The sequence below is a fragment of the Monopterus albus genome, unplaced genomic scaffold (assembly GCF_001952655.1).
Source record: "Monopterus albus unplaced genomic scaffold, M_albus_1.0 scaffold9.1, whole genome shotgun sequence".
NCBI classification, from domain to species: domain Eukaryota; kingdom Metazoa; phylum Chordata; class Actinopteri; order Synbranchiformes; family Synbranchidae; genus Monopterus; species Monopterus albus.
Window position 1 is genome coordinate 934,212 of NW_018127889.1, and position 13,245 is coordinate 947,456.

The 13,245-nt window shown below is 39.5% G+C and overlaps 1 protein-coding gene across 1 annotated transcript in view; it reads right to left on the reverse strand.

Moving 5' to 3' along the window:
• Positions 1-13,200: 13,200 nt before the first annotated feature.
• The window catches only part of fndc1 (fibronectin type III domain containing 1), a 27,634-nt gene continuing 27,589 nt past the window's right edge, over positions 13,201-13,245 (reverse strand). Inside the window, exon 20 of the mRNA XM_020587846.1 lies at positions 13,201-13,217. Within this exon, the coding sequence (XP_020443502.1) occupies positions 13,201-13,217 (17 nt within the window). The remainder of the gene's footprint in view (positions 13,218-13,245) is intronic.

Consider the following 13,245-nt stretch of genomic DNA (forward strand, 5'->3'; position numbering starts at 1 on the left):
GAAACTGAGAAACAAAGTGGAGATGAAAAGTTTTTTGTTGTCAAATATGGTAAGGGATAATTCCACTTCAGCGTTCTCATTGGTTTTAATTTAAAAGAAATTTTGACCATGTTAGCTTCAGTCCAATACAAATGTTTTAAGTCTCCATAGAAAAACAGCTTGCTGAGAAACCATAGCTTTGTTGAATCTAGCTAATGATGTGTGACAACACTTTGGAGGGCATTAAATGCCATCTAAGGGCCATGCTTTATATAAACAAGACATCTTAAACTTCATGAACTTGTGCGAATAGAGAATCAGTGTGGGTAAACATTTCACTTTAGTCTCTGATCAGGTCTGCATTTTTCAATATTACCAAAAGAGGGCAGGATTTTCCAAGGTTTACCACTGGTAATGATATATGGGGCACATGCACATGTTTTTTTTTTGCAAAAAACATTATCAAAATCACAAATGTATGGGTGTTTTGTGTTCAAGGCACCGGTCCATATTTGAGCTTTGATTAACCTCATTCATACAGTTCATAGCAGATTCTAAAGTGGTATAGCAGTGTTGGTTTTGAGTTTGTTTCATTTGATAAAGGCCTTCAAAATAACATCAAACTAATTTACTGTATTTATACAAATGGTTTCCAGCTGGTCCATCTCCTGTTATCCACATGACTACTCTGCATCTCTCAGCAATGGCACTGACCAGTTTGCCGGTGGGAATCTCACATTCCAGAGATCTCTCCCACTTCCTGGGGGAGGTTTCATGAGAGGTAAACTGGACACCGAGTTCAAGCACATGGTGACCAGACTCCAGTCAGGAGAGCAGAATGAGTACCATTTTCATTGTACTGCATTGTGTATTATTTTGGCAAATTGAATGAAGATCAGTTTTGGGGAAGCTACTTTGAAAACATAGCTTTGCATTCGACCAATTACTTCACACTGGAAGACGTCGAACTACAGCAAAGCAACCATAGGAGGAAATCTAGCTTGGTTAACTAAAGTTCTTCAAATTAGTTTGTTAACTCTTCAGACTTCTCATTTTCTTGCATTCTCTATAGCAACATATAGTATTTGGGTGTTGCAGCTGAATCAATGGGGATTCATTTTGAAATGAAATCATAATGTCTATTTTCTTTTCAAATGAGTTGAGCTACCCTACAGTACAAAAAATCCACTCATTCAACCATCTATAGCCTACATCTGTTTGTCAGTACAGTCCAACAAATGACTAGAGGGACACATAGACCGCAAGTCTGAATAAGTAAAAATACCTTATCTTTGAAGGTTTCCTGTGTTTTTCTCCCTCTTGGCCACCCAGCAATCTTTGAAATGTCTTATGTGAATTATCTGAAATGTGTTATGAAAGAAAAAGTAAAATCTTTCTGTGTGGCAGTGCGGGCCGTAATTTGACTCAGCATGGGATGGCCACAGACTTCCACCACTCACACTGAAAACAAGGATGTGAGACAAAACCACTTGCGAGTCTCACTGCATGCTTGTGTGCACAATGAGAAACCACACCAATAGCAGAGCTCTAGTCGAAGCATGTGCATAAAATGTGAGGGTTTTTGTGTGCATGTGTGTTTGAAGAAATCTAAACTAAACAAAGTGAAGGTTTGGAAATTATATCTAAAACTGATCAACATGTCAAAAGATCATGGGTGAGGGAGATTAAACCACAAACTTGGATGTGTGTCTGTGGACATTTTACTTTTAAGATCTTTGCATTGCACTTGAAACAGTGAAAAGTTAAACCCAGTGACTGAGACATTCTCCCAGTATTTTTATTTCTTCCCTTCCAGAGGCTAGAGAACTTCCATCCTTAGCAAATTCCATCTTTTTTACAACTTAAGGGGGAGAGAACAAATTTTTTTTGGAACTCCCCTTTTATAGAGCAAAAGTGGGAGTGGGACACATTTAAACCATCATCTTAAAAATAGAAGAGACTTAAGGGGCGGCAGTGTCTCCCAAATGAAACAACTTAATGTTTGTGTGCTTGTATTTATGGCGCTGATAAACCAACTTTATGTTTTTCTTTCCACAAGTAGTCTGAAGTCAGCTGTCATTACTTCATCTAAGTTCCCACAACCCTTTGCCACATCAGTACTCTTGATGTCTTAAATGGCCTACGTCAGATTTAACAATCATTCTGCATAATAAGTACTTTTACCTTTAGTACTTTAAGTATGTTTGGATGCTAATAATTTTATACTTTTAATTAAGTAACATTTTGAATGCATTTTTATTGATTCAGTCAGTATCTTCATCAGGGTTGAGGAGTAGCAAATGTATAGTACATGTATAGTAATTAAACTAATATAATTACATTTTGCAGTAGCTTGCTGGTAGTTCAGCTACAATCATATCTGCATAGTGATTCAAGTTAAATTACTTTTTGGCCATTTTTGTGTACTTAGCTTCTGAAACTACAAGCAGATTTGGTTCATAAAAGGAAAGGAATGATTTATTTTTTTTTATCTTTATTTCACCGCACTGCATGTGAGCAGCTTTTCAGTGTTAGCATGGACATTTTTAGTGCCAAACAAAACTGCCGTTGGATAAAATCTTTGAGAATCTGCTCATGTGTCGTACAGACAAGAGATTCTGCTTTGACAAGTAAAAAAGACAGGCCCATTATTCAGTGTTCAAACTGTTCACACTATCCAAACAGTGCATGTTGAAAACTGTTTTAGTTGGTAAATGATCAAAAGTAGAACTCAGTGCTTGAGTTCATCTGACTGGGTTGTGTAGGGATACATCAGACAAAAGTGGTTATGAACCACTGCTCACAGATTTCACATCTGCACTTGTCATATGATTCCAAGAGCCGGGGTCTGTCGGAGGTTTCTTCCGTTAAAGGGAGTTTTTCCTCCCCACTGTCGCCAAGTGCTTGCTCAAGGGGGATTTGTTGGGTTTTCCCTATGTAATAATATTGATAACAGTAAGGTCTAGACCTTACTTTGTAAAGTGTCCTGAGATTACTTTTGTTGTGATTTGGCGCTATACAAATAAAATTTGATTTGATTTGATTCCTTCCTGTATGGAGGTCACCATTTTCAGTTGCTGCCTCCTCATCCCTCACAGCGTTGTCATCACATTTCTAGGCTCCACCAGTCCTCTTCTCTGTCTTGCCAAGCTGTCTCATATTGTTCCCTGATGCGACTTGCCTCTGCTGTTTGCCCCGTGCAAGCTACCGTTGCCCCATTTGGACTGGAGTCATTAGAAAAAAAGTGAAATGTCAACATTAGGAGGTAAAACTTTCCAGGCCTTGTCCATTGTTCCTTTCAGAGAGGGTGACAAGAGTTAAATTCCGGGCACCCGTTTGGATCTGAGCCTGAGTCTGAGTGTTTTGGCAAGAGGGAGGTCTCCACCACGGAACCAGAGCCAGGAACCAGACGTTTCAGTGGGTCTGAGGCAGTGCAGTATTGTGGGCATCTGAGCCTGACTGATTCATTACAGCTGCTGACCATACCAGGCAGACAGAAAAGCATCCTCACAAGCTTGAGTATAGGTGAGTATTGGTGTATACAGTACATTTTATGAGCTCTGTATGTCTTGGATTCTTTGGCCTCTGTTAGTATTTCATCTCAGCATTAGCATTTCTACACGTGAAAGAGAGGAAAAGAGAAAAAAGATTATTTTAGCAAGAGAGCGTGACTGTGTCTGGTTAATTCCTCTCAGTTATGTAACAGTCACTTGCACCAGTGAGCCTAAAGGCTTGCGGACATGGTTTTGGCAGCAAAGTAGGATAAATCACCACAAGACTGGGGTCATTTGGGTTTGTGTGGGATTGATCCAAGCTTGACAAATACTCATGGAGATCACTGACTTTTCTGTTTAAAAATTAAATACTTTTCTCACTGCCACATGCAGCTCACAGAAGAACAAACTGTAGACCTAAGGGCCTTATTCATCAAATTAACAATAACTGCATCGCTTTAGGAATAATTTTACAGGCTTTGAAGCTAAAAGTGAAAAGCTTTACAACCCTGACAACATGTTTAAAAGTTGTTTGGAAATTATTTATTGCCTGTATTTTCTCATTCCATATCCATCATTTTTGAAGTTGCATCATGTGATTAAGTCTGTTGGATGTGATTCGATAATCCCACCGGATAAAATCAACAGAGTGGATCCATTTTCTGCAAAAATCTGGCCGACCTCTCTTCTCTGAGAGTCAGCACTCAGCAGATCATCTTTGGCTGGACACTCAGGATGTGAGATGAGACTAAAAGAAGTGGGGAGAAACTGGAGGATACCCAAAGTCTCGAGTATTATAATGCAGTAAGGTGCCTTCACATACACACCGGACTTCTGTTGAGCATGGAGTTGTTTGTGTTCCCAGTGGGTTGAACTGAAGAAACTAGGGGACATATTTAACATCAGTTTGTCCATGTGGCTTCTCCATGCAAATTTCCATAAGCACATAAAACCATCTTTCCTTTTTCCTTTCCAGATATCCACAAAAGTGACTGAAGTTGACAGACAGTAGCAAGAGAGGCAGTTTCTTGGGTTTTACTCTTTGGAAAGCCAGGAAAGAGCAAAAAAATGTCATTAATCACCATGTGTCTGAAGGATTTATTGATATATAAACACAAATTAAACTACTGATAAATGGGAAGTATCTGTCAGCCTACCACTGGTGGGACAACGGGGCATCCGAGAGACGTGTTTGGAATGAAAAGATCATCTGCATTAACTGAGCAGATCAGCTAGAGCAGAGTATATAAAAGCCAGGACTGAGTTTATTTTTTCATGTACCTTTTCTTTAGCTCGGTGCAGTGCATGTTTACAGCACATCTGTCTCTGCGTGACTCTGTATACAAGAATCCTGACATCATTTTGGCTCCAATAGTGTAGCTATCACTTTGATACTCGTGGTGACATTTAAGAAATGGCCTGATGTTTAAGGAATGTTTGGTACCAGTTCAGCATAGACTGAAACACAAGTGAGAGAAAACTGCAAGATGAGAAAAATCAAAGAATAAGATTAAGATCCTTCCTCTACTATTGCACTGTTTTCATAAGGTGACTGAGCAGATTTGACAGGGTGTGGACAAGACAGCATTCATGATCAAAACCATAACTGAAGATAAAGACAGGTAAAATATTACCTTCATTGTAAAACAGTGAGGAAAGAGCACAAGCGGCTGGGTGGGCAACAACAATTTCATATCAAAGAAAATATATGGAGGGTAGGGGGTCTAATCCGAACTGAGCCCGACAGGACCCAATGGTTCTGGTCCATTTTGGACAGAAATTTAGAAATCACTCTTATATTTGGAGAATATACATCTCAAAATTGTAGGCAGCTGAACTTATTTGTGACATTTATCTTAACTTTTGTAAATATCTGATTGTGAAAATATCCACAGGCTGTTGCAATCCATAGAAAATATCTGTATCTTGCTATTAACATAAACAACAAAATAATTTATTCCAGTTCAACAAGACTAGGACTTGGCAAATATTAATTTTTTTCTGATGGTAACTGTTAAAACCAAACAAAGTAATGTTTCATCTTTAAACCCAACCAGTGATATCGTGATCAGCGTTGCATGCTCATGAGTGCATATGAGGTGGAACAAGACATAAATTCTGTTAGCAGGTCTGTATATGCCAACGCATTATGCTGTCTCTGCATTTTTTTTCCCAATGCACTGTGGAAAGTTGGCCTCAGTTCTAGCAGATGGAAAACAGGCCTGCTGACAGATGTGTAGAATATGGAGGAGAAATACAATAAGACCACAACGTCAGTGAAGCACGTCTCATGTCTCATTACTATAAACTGAACCATACAGGCCTTTGTCCTGTTGATGCCTGTGTGACTGTGATTGATTGTACTGGTCAACGGGTCATTTCTCAGGCGCTAAAGGTTTTCCGCACTGATGCTGGTGAACTTTCCGAACAAGACTGAGAGTGTACAGTCATGCTAGCATCTTTGTGAGGATGTACTTACAGTATAAGGTAATATGTGATAGGGTGGCATTCTATGTAGCTAACAACCAAAACAAAATGAAAAAACCAGCCATACCTTGGCTTTCCCACTGGCATCATGGAGAAGTGGTGAACTGTTTTCAGTGGGATTCAATAATCGTAGCATACAATTTTAATCTGAAAAACTGCTCTCAGCTGATTTCATATGTCATACATAATGAGATCATGCTGGGCAAAGGAAGTCACTGTCTATTTTTTAATAGAATCTATCAGAACGCATGTATCATTCTGTTCTGTTAAATGTCATTTTATTTCATTGTCTAAGCACATCTCCACATGGAAAACTGGGAGCAGAAATCAACATGGAAAAGATGACTAGGCCACAACAACAGAATGTATTTTGAAAAGAGTTAAGAAAGACTAAAATAGAAAATATAAGTTTCCCACAAAGGCATCAACAGTCTGCAGTCAGTTTCCAGTCTGCATGAAGACATTTGGTAGCTTTTTAACTTATTTACTTTCCTTTCACTTGCCACAGGACCTCATGAATCAGAAGGCTACAACAAGTTTACAAAGTCTACACTGCACATCTGTAATAACAACCAGTCTTTGACTGTTGATCAATTTAAAATCCTTGAATGTGTCATAAAGTGCTGGTTATTTGTGGAGAAGGAAGAATAAAGGTGTGTGAGACCATAGAGGATGTAGTAGGAGAGGAAGTCTGCTGAGCCTGAGGGAGGGGCAAAGGTCAAAGTTAGAGTTGGTTATGTAAGAGATCACAATACAGATTGAACCACAGGTTTAATATGCATGTTTGTGCTTGTGTGTGTGTGATGGAGAGCCTCCCTGCCAGTGGATTTTCTGTAGTCACTGATGTATTGAGAAACAAATGTAAAATTGGCAGACAATCAAGTAGTCAGGTAGAAAACCCTCAGGACATTCTGCACCCTCACCCACTTTTTCACTCTTTCTGCACTTTTCTTCTGTTCATATAAGCCCCATCTCAGAATTTTACTCATCTGGATTTCTTCTCATCATTTCACTCTTTAAAAGGATTCTAAATAAAGTTTCTGACTGGCTCAGTTCAAAACACACATGCAGAATTAATTAATGCCAGTTTTAGAAAGGCATGAACATTGCTCATTTTTGCAAGCTGAAACCTGCAGGACAATTCATTATTAATGGAGAACTGATTCAACTAACAAGTGATTCATTTTCTCAGTCCTTTTCTGTGGGCTGTGTATTTCTCTCACTATTCCTCTCCCCTTCCCTCCCTCCTCCTCTGTGTCAGGTTTGCCCAGCTCCACCTTCCTCTCTTCTTCTTCCTCACCCTAGGCTAGCCCGAGCACTGATTACCAGTGGTTGTTATGTTGTTTTATCACGTTTATGCTAAGATTGTCTTTGTTCTCTCTAGTCCTTGTTAGCACCCTAGTCGTTATCCTGCCCTGCCGTCTCTAGTGTCTTCTTCCTCTTCGGATCTCTCCTCTGGCCCCCCCTGGATTTAATCTACACCACCAGCCACCGCCTCCCAGGTCGATGCACAGTCTCCCTTACCCAGTTTATCCCTGCTCTTCTGTCTACAGCCATCATCACCTCCACCTCGACCAGCCCAGGAGTGACCTCTGCGTCCGCAGCCCGGTACATCATCATCCACCACACCACTGACTGTTTTTCTGCTGCTGCTGATCGACACCCGGTCATCTACCTCATTACTCCTCCTGTATATATGTCACTACCGTCACTGTAAATAAACCTCACTGCTTGCACCGAAGCCAGCCACCTGGGTCCGCTTTTTATCTGCTCGCTCACTCTGTGTTCGAGCGCACCCTAAAACTCTGTCAATCTTTGTCCATGTGAGGTGGAAGTCTTCAAGGCAGCACGTGTGTGACCTCATCCTCACACATCTGCAACAGTGTTTTACAATTGGGCTTTGCAAAAACAAGCATGCTAAAAGGAGCCTATCCCAGAAGACATTGGGAAAGAGGTGGGGTACACCCTGGACAGGTGTACAATAATGATGGCTCATGGAAAAGTTGAATAGCTCCAAACATTAGGAGCAGTGCCATAGAGTTAGTAAGGAGTAATAATTATACTTGTGACATTTTAAGCTGGCAACATGTGTCAGAACATTTACAACATTTCTGACCGTCTCCCTCCAATATTGGGTCACCTTAATATACAGTACCTAGCTAAATTAGCTGAGCTAGCTCCAACAAGAGAGCACAGAATTGGTTTGCAAGGCTGTTCCAATCATTAAAAGTATTAATTTGCTGATAAATCCCACTGTTCTCAATGAATCTAAATCCACAGTTTGGAGCTATTTGATGCTACATGAGTCACATGATGCTTTTGACACCTCAGTATCATAGCTCTTCTATCTTAAGTGCTCTGGTTTACAATACAGGAGGAGCATTGTCACTATAAAGATGCACTCGTAAAATTCCTAAACATTGTACGTCATGCTCCTTTTGTTCCTCCCATGTGCTTCTGTTAGTCTGGCTGTTGCCTTACCTCAGCCAGCCAGCCAGCCAGCCTGGGCAGCTCTCATTGTGATGTGATTTTTCCATCCAGAGCTGTGGGACTGCACCAATCGGCCTGAGAAGAGCAGAGGCCGGTCTTTCACAACACCTCCTGGCTCCACATTCAAGGATGTTTTTTAATGTGGAGTGATTAATAAGACATACAGTAAAATATTGCCTTGGAAGTCTGCTCAGGAAACTGCATTCTAAATTTTCCATGTATGACTACTCTTTGGTATGAGATGGCTTTTCAAGATGCTACAGTATATTTTTCTCTTTTTTAAAAATCCAGATTTAGTGATGTAATGCAGTTGCCAAAAAGCAGGAAAGCATTCAGTTTCCATTTTCATATTTATAAGACACTGGATGAATGTGATGTCTGGATCAAGCGTCACTTCTGTTGATGAGTGTATTCATGTTAGTATGTGCATTATTTTTGTCTATACTGTTTGTATTCGATCTCTTTGCAGGTATACAGTATGGGCAGCATGTCTGCATACACAAATGTACTAGTTTCTTTTTATTTCACATCTGTCCCTCTTGTATAAACACATCTTGTCCCTGAAGTGCTTTCCAGTGGTTGTTAAAAGATAAGTAATAACATCTATCATGAGTACAAGAACCAGACTCATTACTGATGGCACAAAACTACTGCCTGTAAATCCAGATGGTCTCTGAGTGTTGTTGTGCTCACTGCCTGTCTGTTTCCTAAGCCACTGGCAATGTGGTGTAGCATTTACAACCCCAAAAAGACAGACAGGGTGGAGTGTGTATAAAAGACACATGGAGATGGAGCGAGCCTCAGAGAAAAAGGAGCAATGTAAAATTCTCCAAACCCAAGGCAAGAGCTGGTCAAGCCAAGTTCATTTTGAAAACTATTTCACATTTGTTTTAACACCAGATGTTTTTTGACATTTACTGTGGGACAACACAAAGTGCCATGAGTAAGTCAGTTTAGCAGGTGTTTTAGCAGATGACTTACACAACATTGTGTGTGTGATGATCTCGCAGGATTAAACAAATGCTAATAATAATTTGCAACAGCTGTTTTCTTCTGTGTCAGGTCTAGGCTGAAAGACTATGAAGCAGCACAGCAGCTGAGAAGCACAGTTCAAAGCTCAGAGCCATATGACAGAGTTAGGAACATATCCCACCTTCATCTAACACATGGCAAAGAAGAATAAGTCAACTTGTCAGATTTCCTCAGGTCTATAAATGAGCTGAAGTAACAAACTGAACCATGCCACAATCACTTGCAGAGCCATGATTGCACGGCCATGCCTTGTTTTATCATGTGTCTTTGTGACTTGACACTGTCTTCCTGTATGCACAATATCTGATGTAATATTATATCAAATTACCAAATGTGATAAAAGTTATAACACCGGAGAATTAATGTCTTTGGCTTAGACATGAGTCATTACAGCTGCATCAAAAAAAAAAGGCAGCCTCCTCATCCATTTGAATGACACCACTGTGTTGGTGTAGAGAAATTGCTGGGTTCACAGCTGCAATCAACTGATGCAGGTTTCAGAAAGTCAAACATCCACGGTAAACTTTATGTACAACAACAAAAATATAGCACGACGTTGCTTGTAAACATACGGGTTTTGAGTTTCCAATTCTCTCATTTTCTTCTCTTTTTGCTTTTCTCTCTTCAACCTTCAATTGATTCTTCTTGTGATGATTTCAGCTCTCTAGAATGAAGTCTAACTTTTTCCAGGCCAAACAGCGTGTGACCCACTTTTATCAGAAAGAAACAAAAAGGCAGCATGTGGAAAAGAGTTAGAAGACCTGCATTCTTTCAGAACCACAATCTTTTTTTTTTTGCAATCAAGTAAGGTTTGTGCTATGGTCACATTTATGGAAATGACCTCTTTTAAAATTAATACAGAAATGCCAGGAGTAGCTTACAGGCACTAAGAAGCCAGTTTAAAAAGTAATTGAATTTGTAATGTAAGCTCCAGTGGGAATAGTCATCTAGGCCTGGTCTCAATCAAGCAAGCGTGGCCTCTTGCCTTTTATATATAAAGGATCTGCAGTTAGCTCTGTGCGCTTGGCTTTGACTGAAAACTATTACAGAGGATGTTAAACACATTGGAAAATAGGTGACGTATGATGTTGCAGCTCTGTGTCATTATGGATGGGTGTCATTAGTGTTAGCTTGGCTGAAAATAAGATCAATTTCAACATCTTTGGACAAAATTAAAAGGCTGCGTTTGTGTGCATTTTCTTATTTGTGGGATTGACGTTGATGGTGGTCAGCATTTTATCCTGCTGCCTTCTAATGTCAGTGTTTGGCTGCACTTCTTAATCAAAGCAGATGCAACCAATCCCAGTCCAACTCTACATCCAAAGTCTAACAGTGAGGAAAAATGAAATCAGTTCTTAATGAGAAAAGAAAACAACTCCAATGAACACAAACTCCAGCTAAAATATTGGATATGTGATGGGATGCTTGTATGTAAATATTCATTTGGATATTCTACTCTGTTATTCTTGAAAATATTTTCAGAACATTTAGATGGTTATTTATGGAAAAGGATTGGGGCCACCATGCAAAATTGAGTTCTGAGTTCTCACACTGAGTTCTTTTTTCCTCCGAATTCTGACTTTAATCAGAGTTTAAATTTCAAATTCTAAGATTAAAGTCAGTTTTTTTTACTGTACTGTATATGACAGATAAACAAAAAAGAGCAAATCCTCACATTTTAAAGCTGAAACAATGAATAACTGACTCCATGTCAAATCAAATTATGGTTCAAATGTTCTGCATTACAAGTTCAATTTATATATTTACTGGCCAGTATGTAATACACTACACATGGCTGATGGTCCTGTCCACAATTGCTCACATGCCAAATGCCAAAACAAAGGTATTTCACACTCTATTTCCCTCACCTGTCCACAATATGTTGTTTTTGACATTTCATTAGATTTTAACAGTTGTCATTCCAACTGGCTCAACCAAAACCTACCTGTTACACATCATCTTCCATTAGTCTGATTAAGTAGATCTGGATCATGTGTTGAGCCTTTTGCTGGAAAAGAATGTAGCAGCTGGTCAATAAGATGTGATTCATGTTTCTGGATTGGTGTGGTTTCCATAGATCCTTTATTCAATCTCCCACAGTTCCTGAGCAAATACTTGGTCTTTTATTCTTTGTCCGTATATGTAAAACACAGTAACTTTTGAATTAAAGGAATGAATTCTTTTGAATACCAAAAGGCTGTGAAAAAACAGTATGATGATTTAAGAACAAATACACACAAAACAAAAAAATAGCCGTCTGAAGCCGTAACAGTATGAAATACAAATCTCACAATTGAAAATTAACAGACCTATACACACCTTAAGCTCCTATTCTTACAGTTTGCTTTGTGCTTTGGTCCAGTGTCACTGGTTTGACCGTGTGGTTGCATTACTGATGAGATAAATAACATTAGGTGAGTGACCTGTCTCTGGGAGAGCTGGAAATAGTAAAAGGACACTTTCAGACAAAGGTTAAACTAAGCAAGAGCACACGTGCTTCTTTTTTCCCTTATATACAGACCGCTTTATATAAAAAGTGCATGGTAATGATATACATTGAGTTGATTAGAAGTACTATATTCTCATTCGGTGAAGCTGTAATAAATTTGTAGTGGTGTCCTTTCACTGGCGGGCAAAAGTCTATACTTAAGGGCAGGACCAATGAAGGCGAGATCCTGCAAAAGGTGGCAGAATGGTTACCCCTGATAGTGTGTTACCACTTCCCAGGGATGGGCACCCCGCACTCATACCAACCCACGAACGGATGGGCTGTACGTCGGCCAATAACTCCGAATGTCACTGGCTCCTGTCTGTAGGCACGATAAAAACCTGCGGCAGAAAAACGGGATATGTTCATCACCATCAGCCAGGGCTTCAGTCAAATTTAGCACAAGTTTAAAATACACTTCCAAAAAATTGGCAAAAAAAGATGCTAAAAAAATATGCTTTTCCACATACGGTATTACACATGCTGAAATTTAGAAATGGGTGCATTGAGATAAACAGTTGGTGGTGCTAATTTTCCAATCAGGTGCAATACACTATTGATGATGTAATTAAAAGATCTCCAGTCAAACCTCAAATGAACATAAACATGATGGCATTTCTGTTTGCCTTGTGTATTAATCCGAGGAACATCACAATCTCCAAACAGATGTGATGAAGTCACACGCGCCATCTACTCACTATGTCTGTTTTCACTGAACCCTTATCACATTTTGTTTTGTCGTTTATTTATGCCTTCAGTAGAAATGAATGAGCTTTGGGCTGAGAGCCACATACACAGTAGAGGAGCTGGAAAGTAATGAGAGAGGGACTAACATTTGTTGGTTTTAGTCTTTTTGTGGAATTTGGTCAGGCATAAAATAATGCGAGCATTATCCTTTCAATGTAATTGAACACAGAGAAGCTGCAGCACTGGAGATCTGAAAGCTGGTTTTCATTCACAAAGCAGGCAACTTTATGTAGCTGGGAAATAAAAATAAAGAGGTAAAGGTAAGTAAATATAGGAAGTCATGAAAAAAGGATATTAGTCTTGTTTACCTTGTGCTGTGGGCAAATTATTTGAAAGGTAGGCCGGGCCCGTCCTTCCATCCCTGTAGGAGTCCACAAACTGGCAATGGTCCTCTCCCTGGCCAAATGTGTCTCCTATACTGTAGAAAGGCTCTGTAGATGGAAGAGGAGAAAGGGGGGATCCAAATTAGGAAAATTTTAATTATTAAAAAATATCCAACACTGGGGTGGAGGGAGACAAATAGTGTTG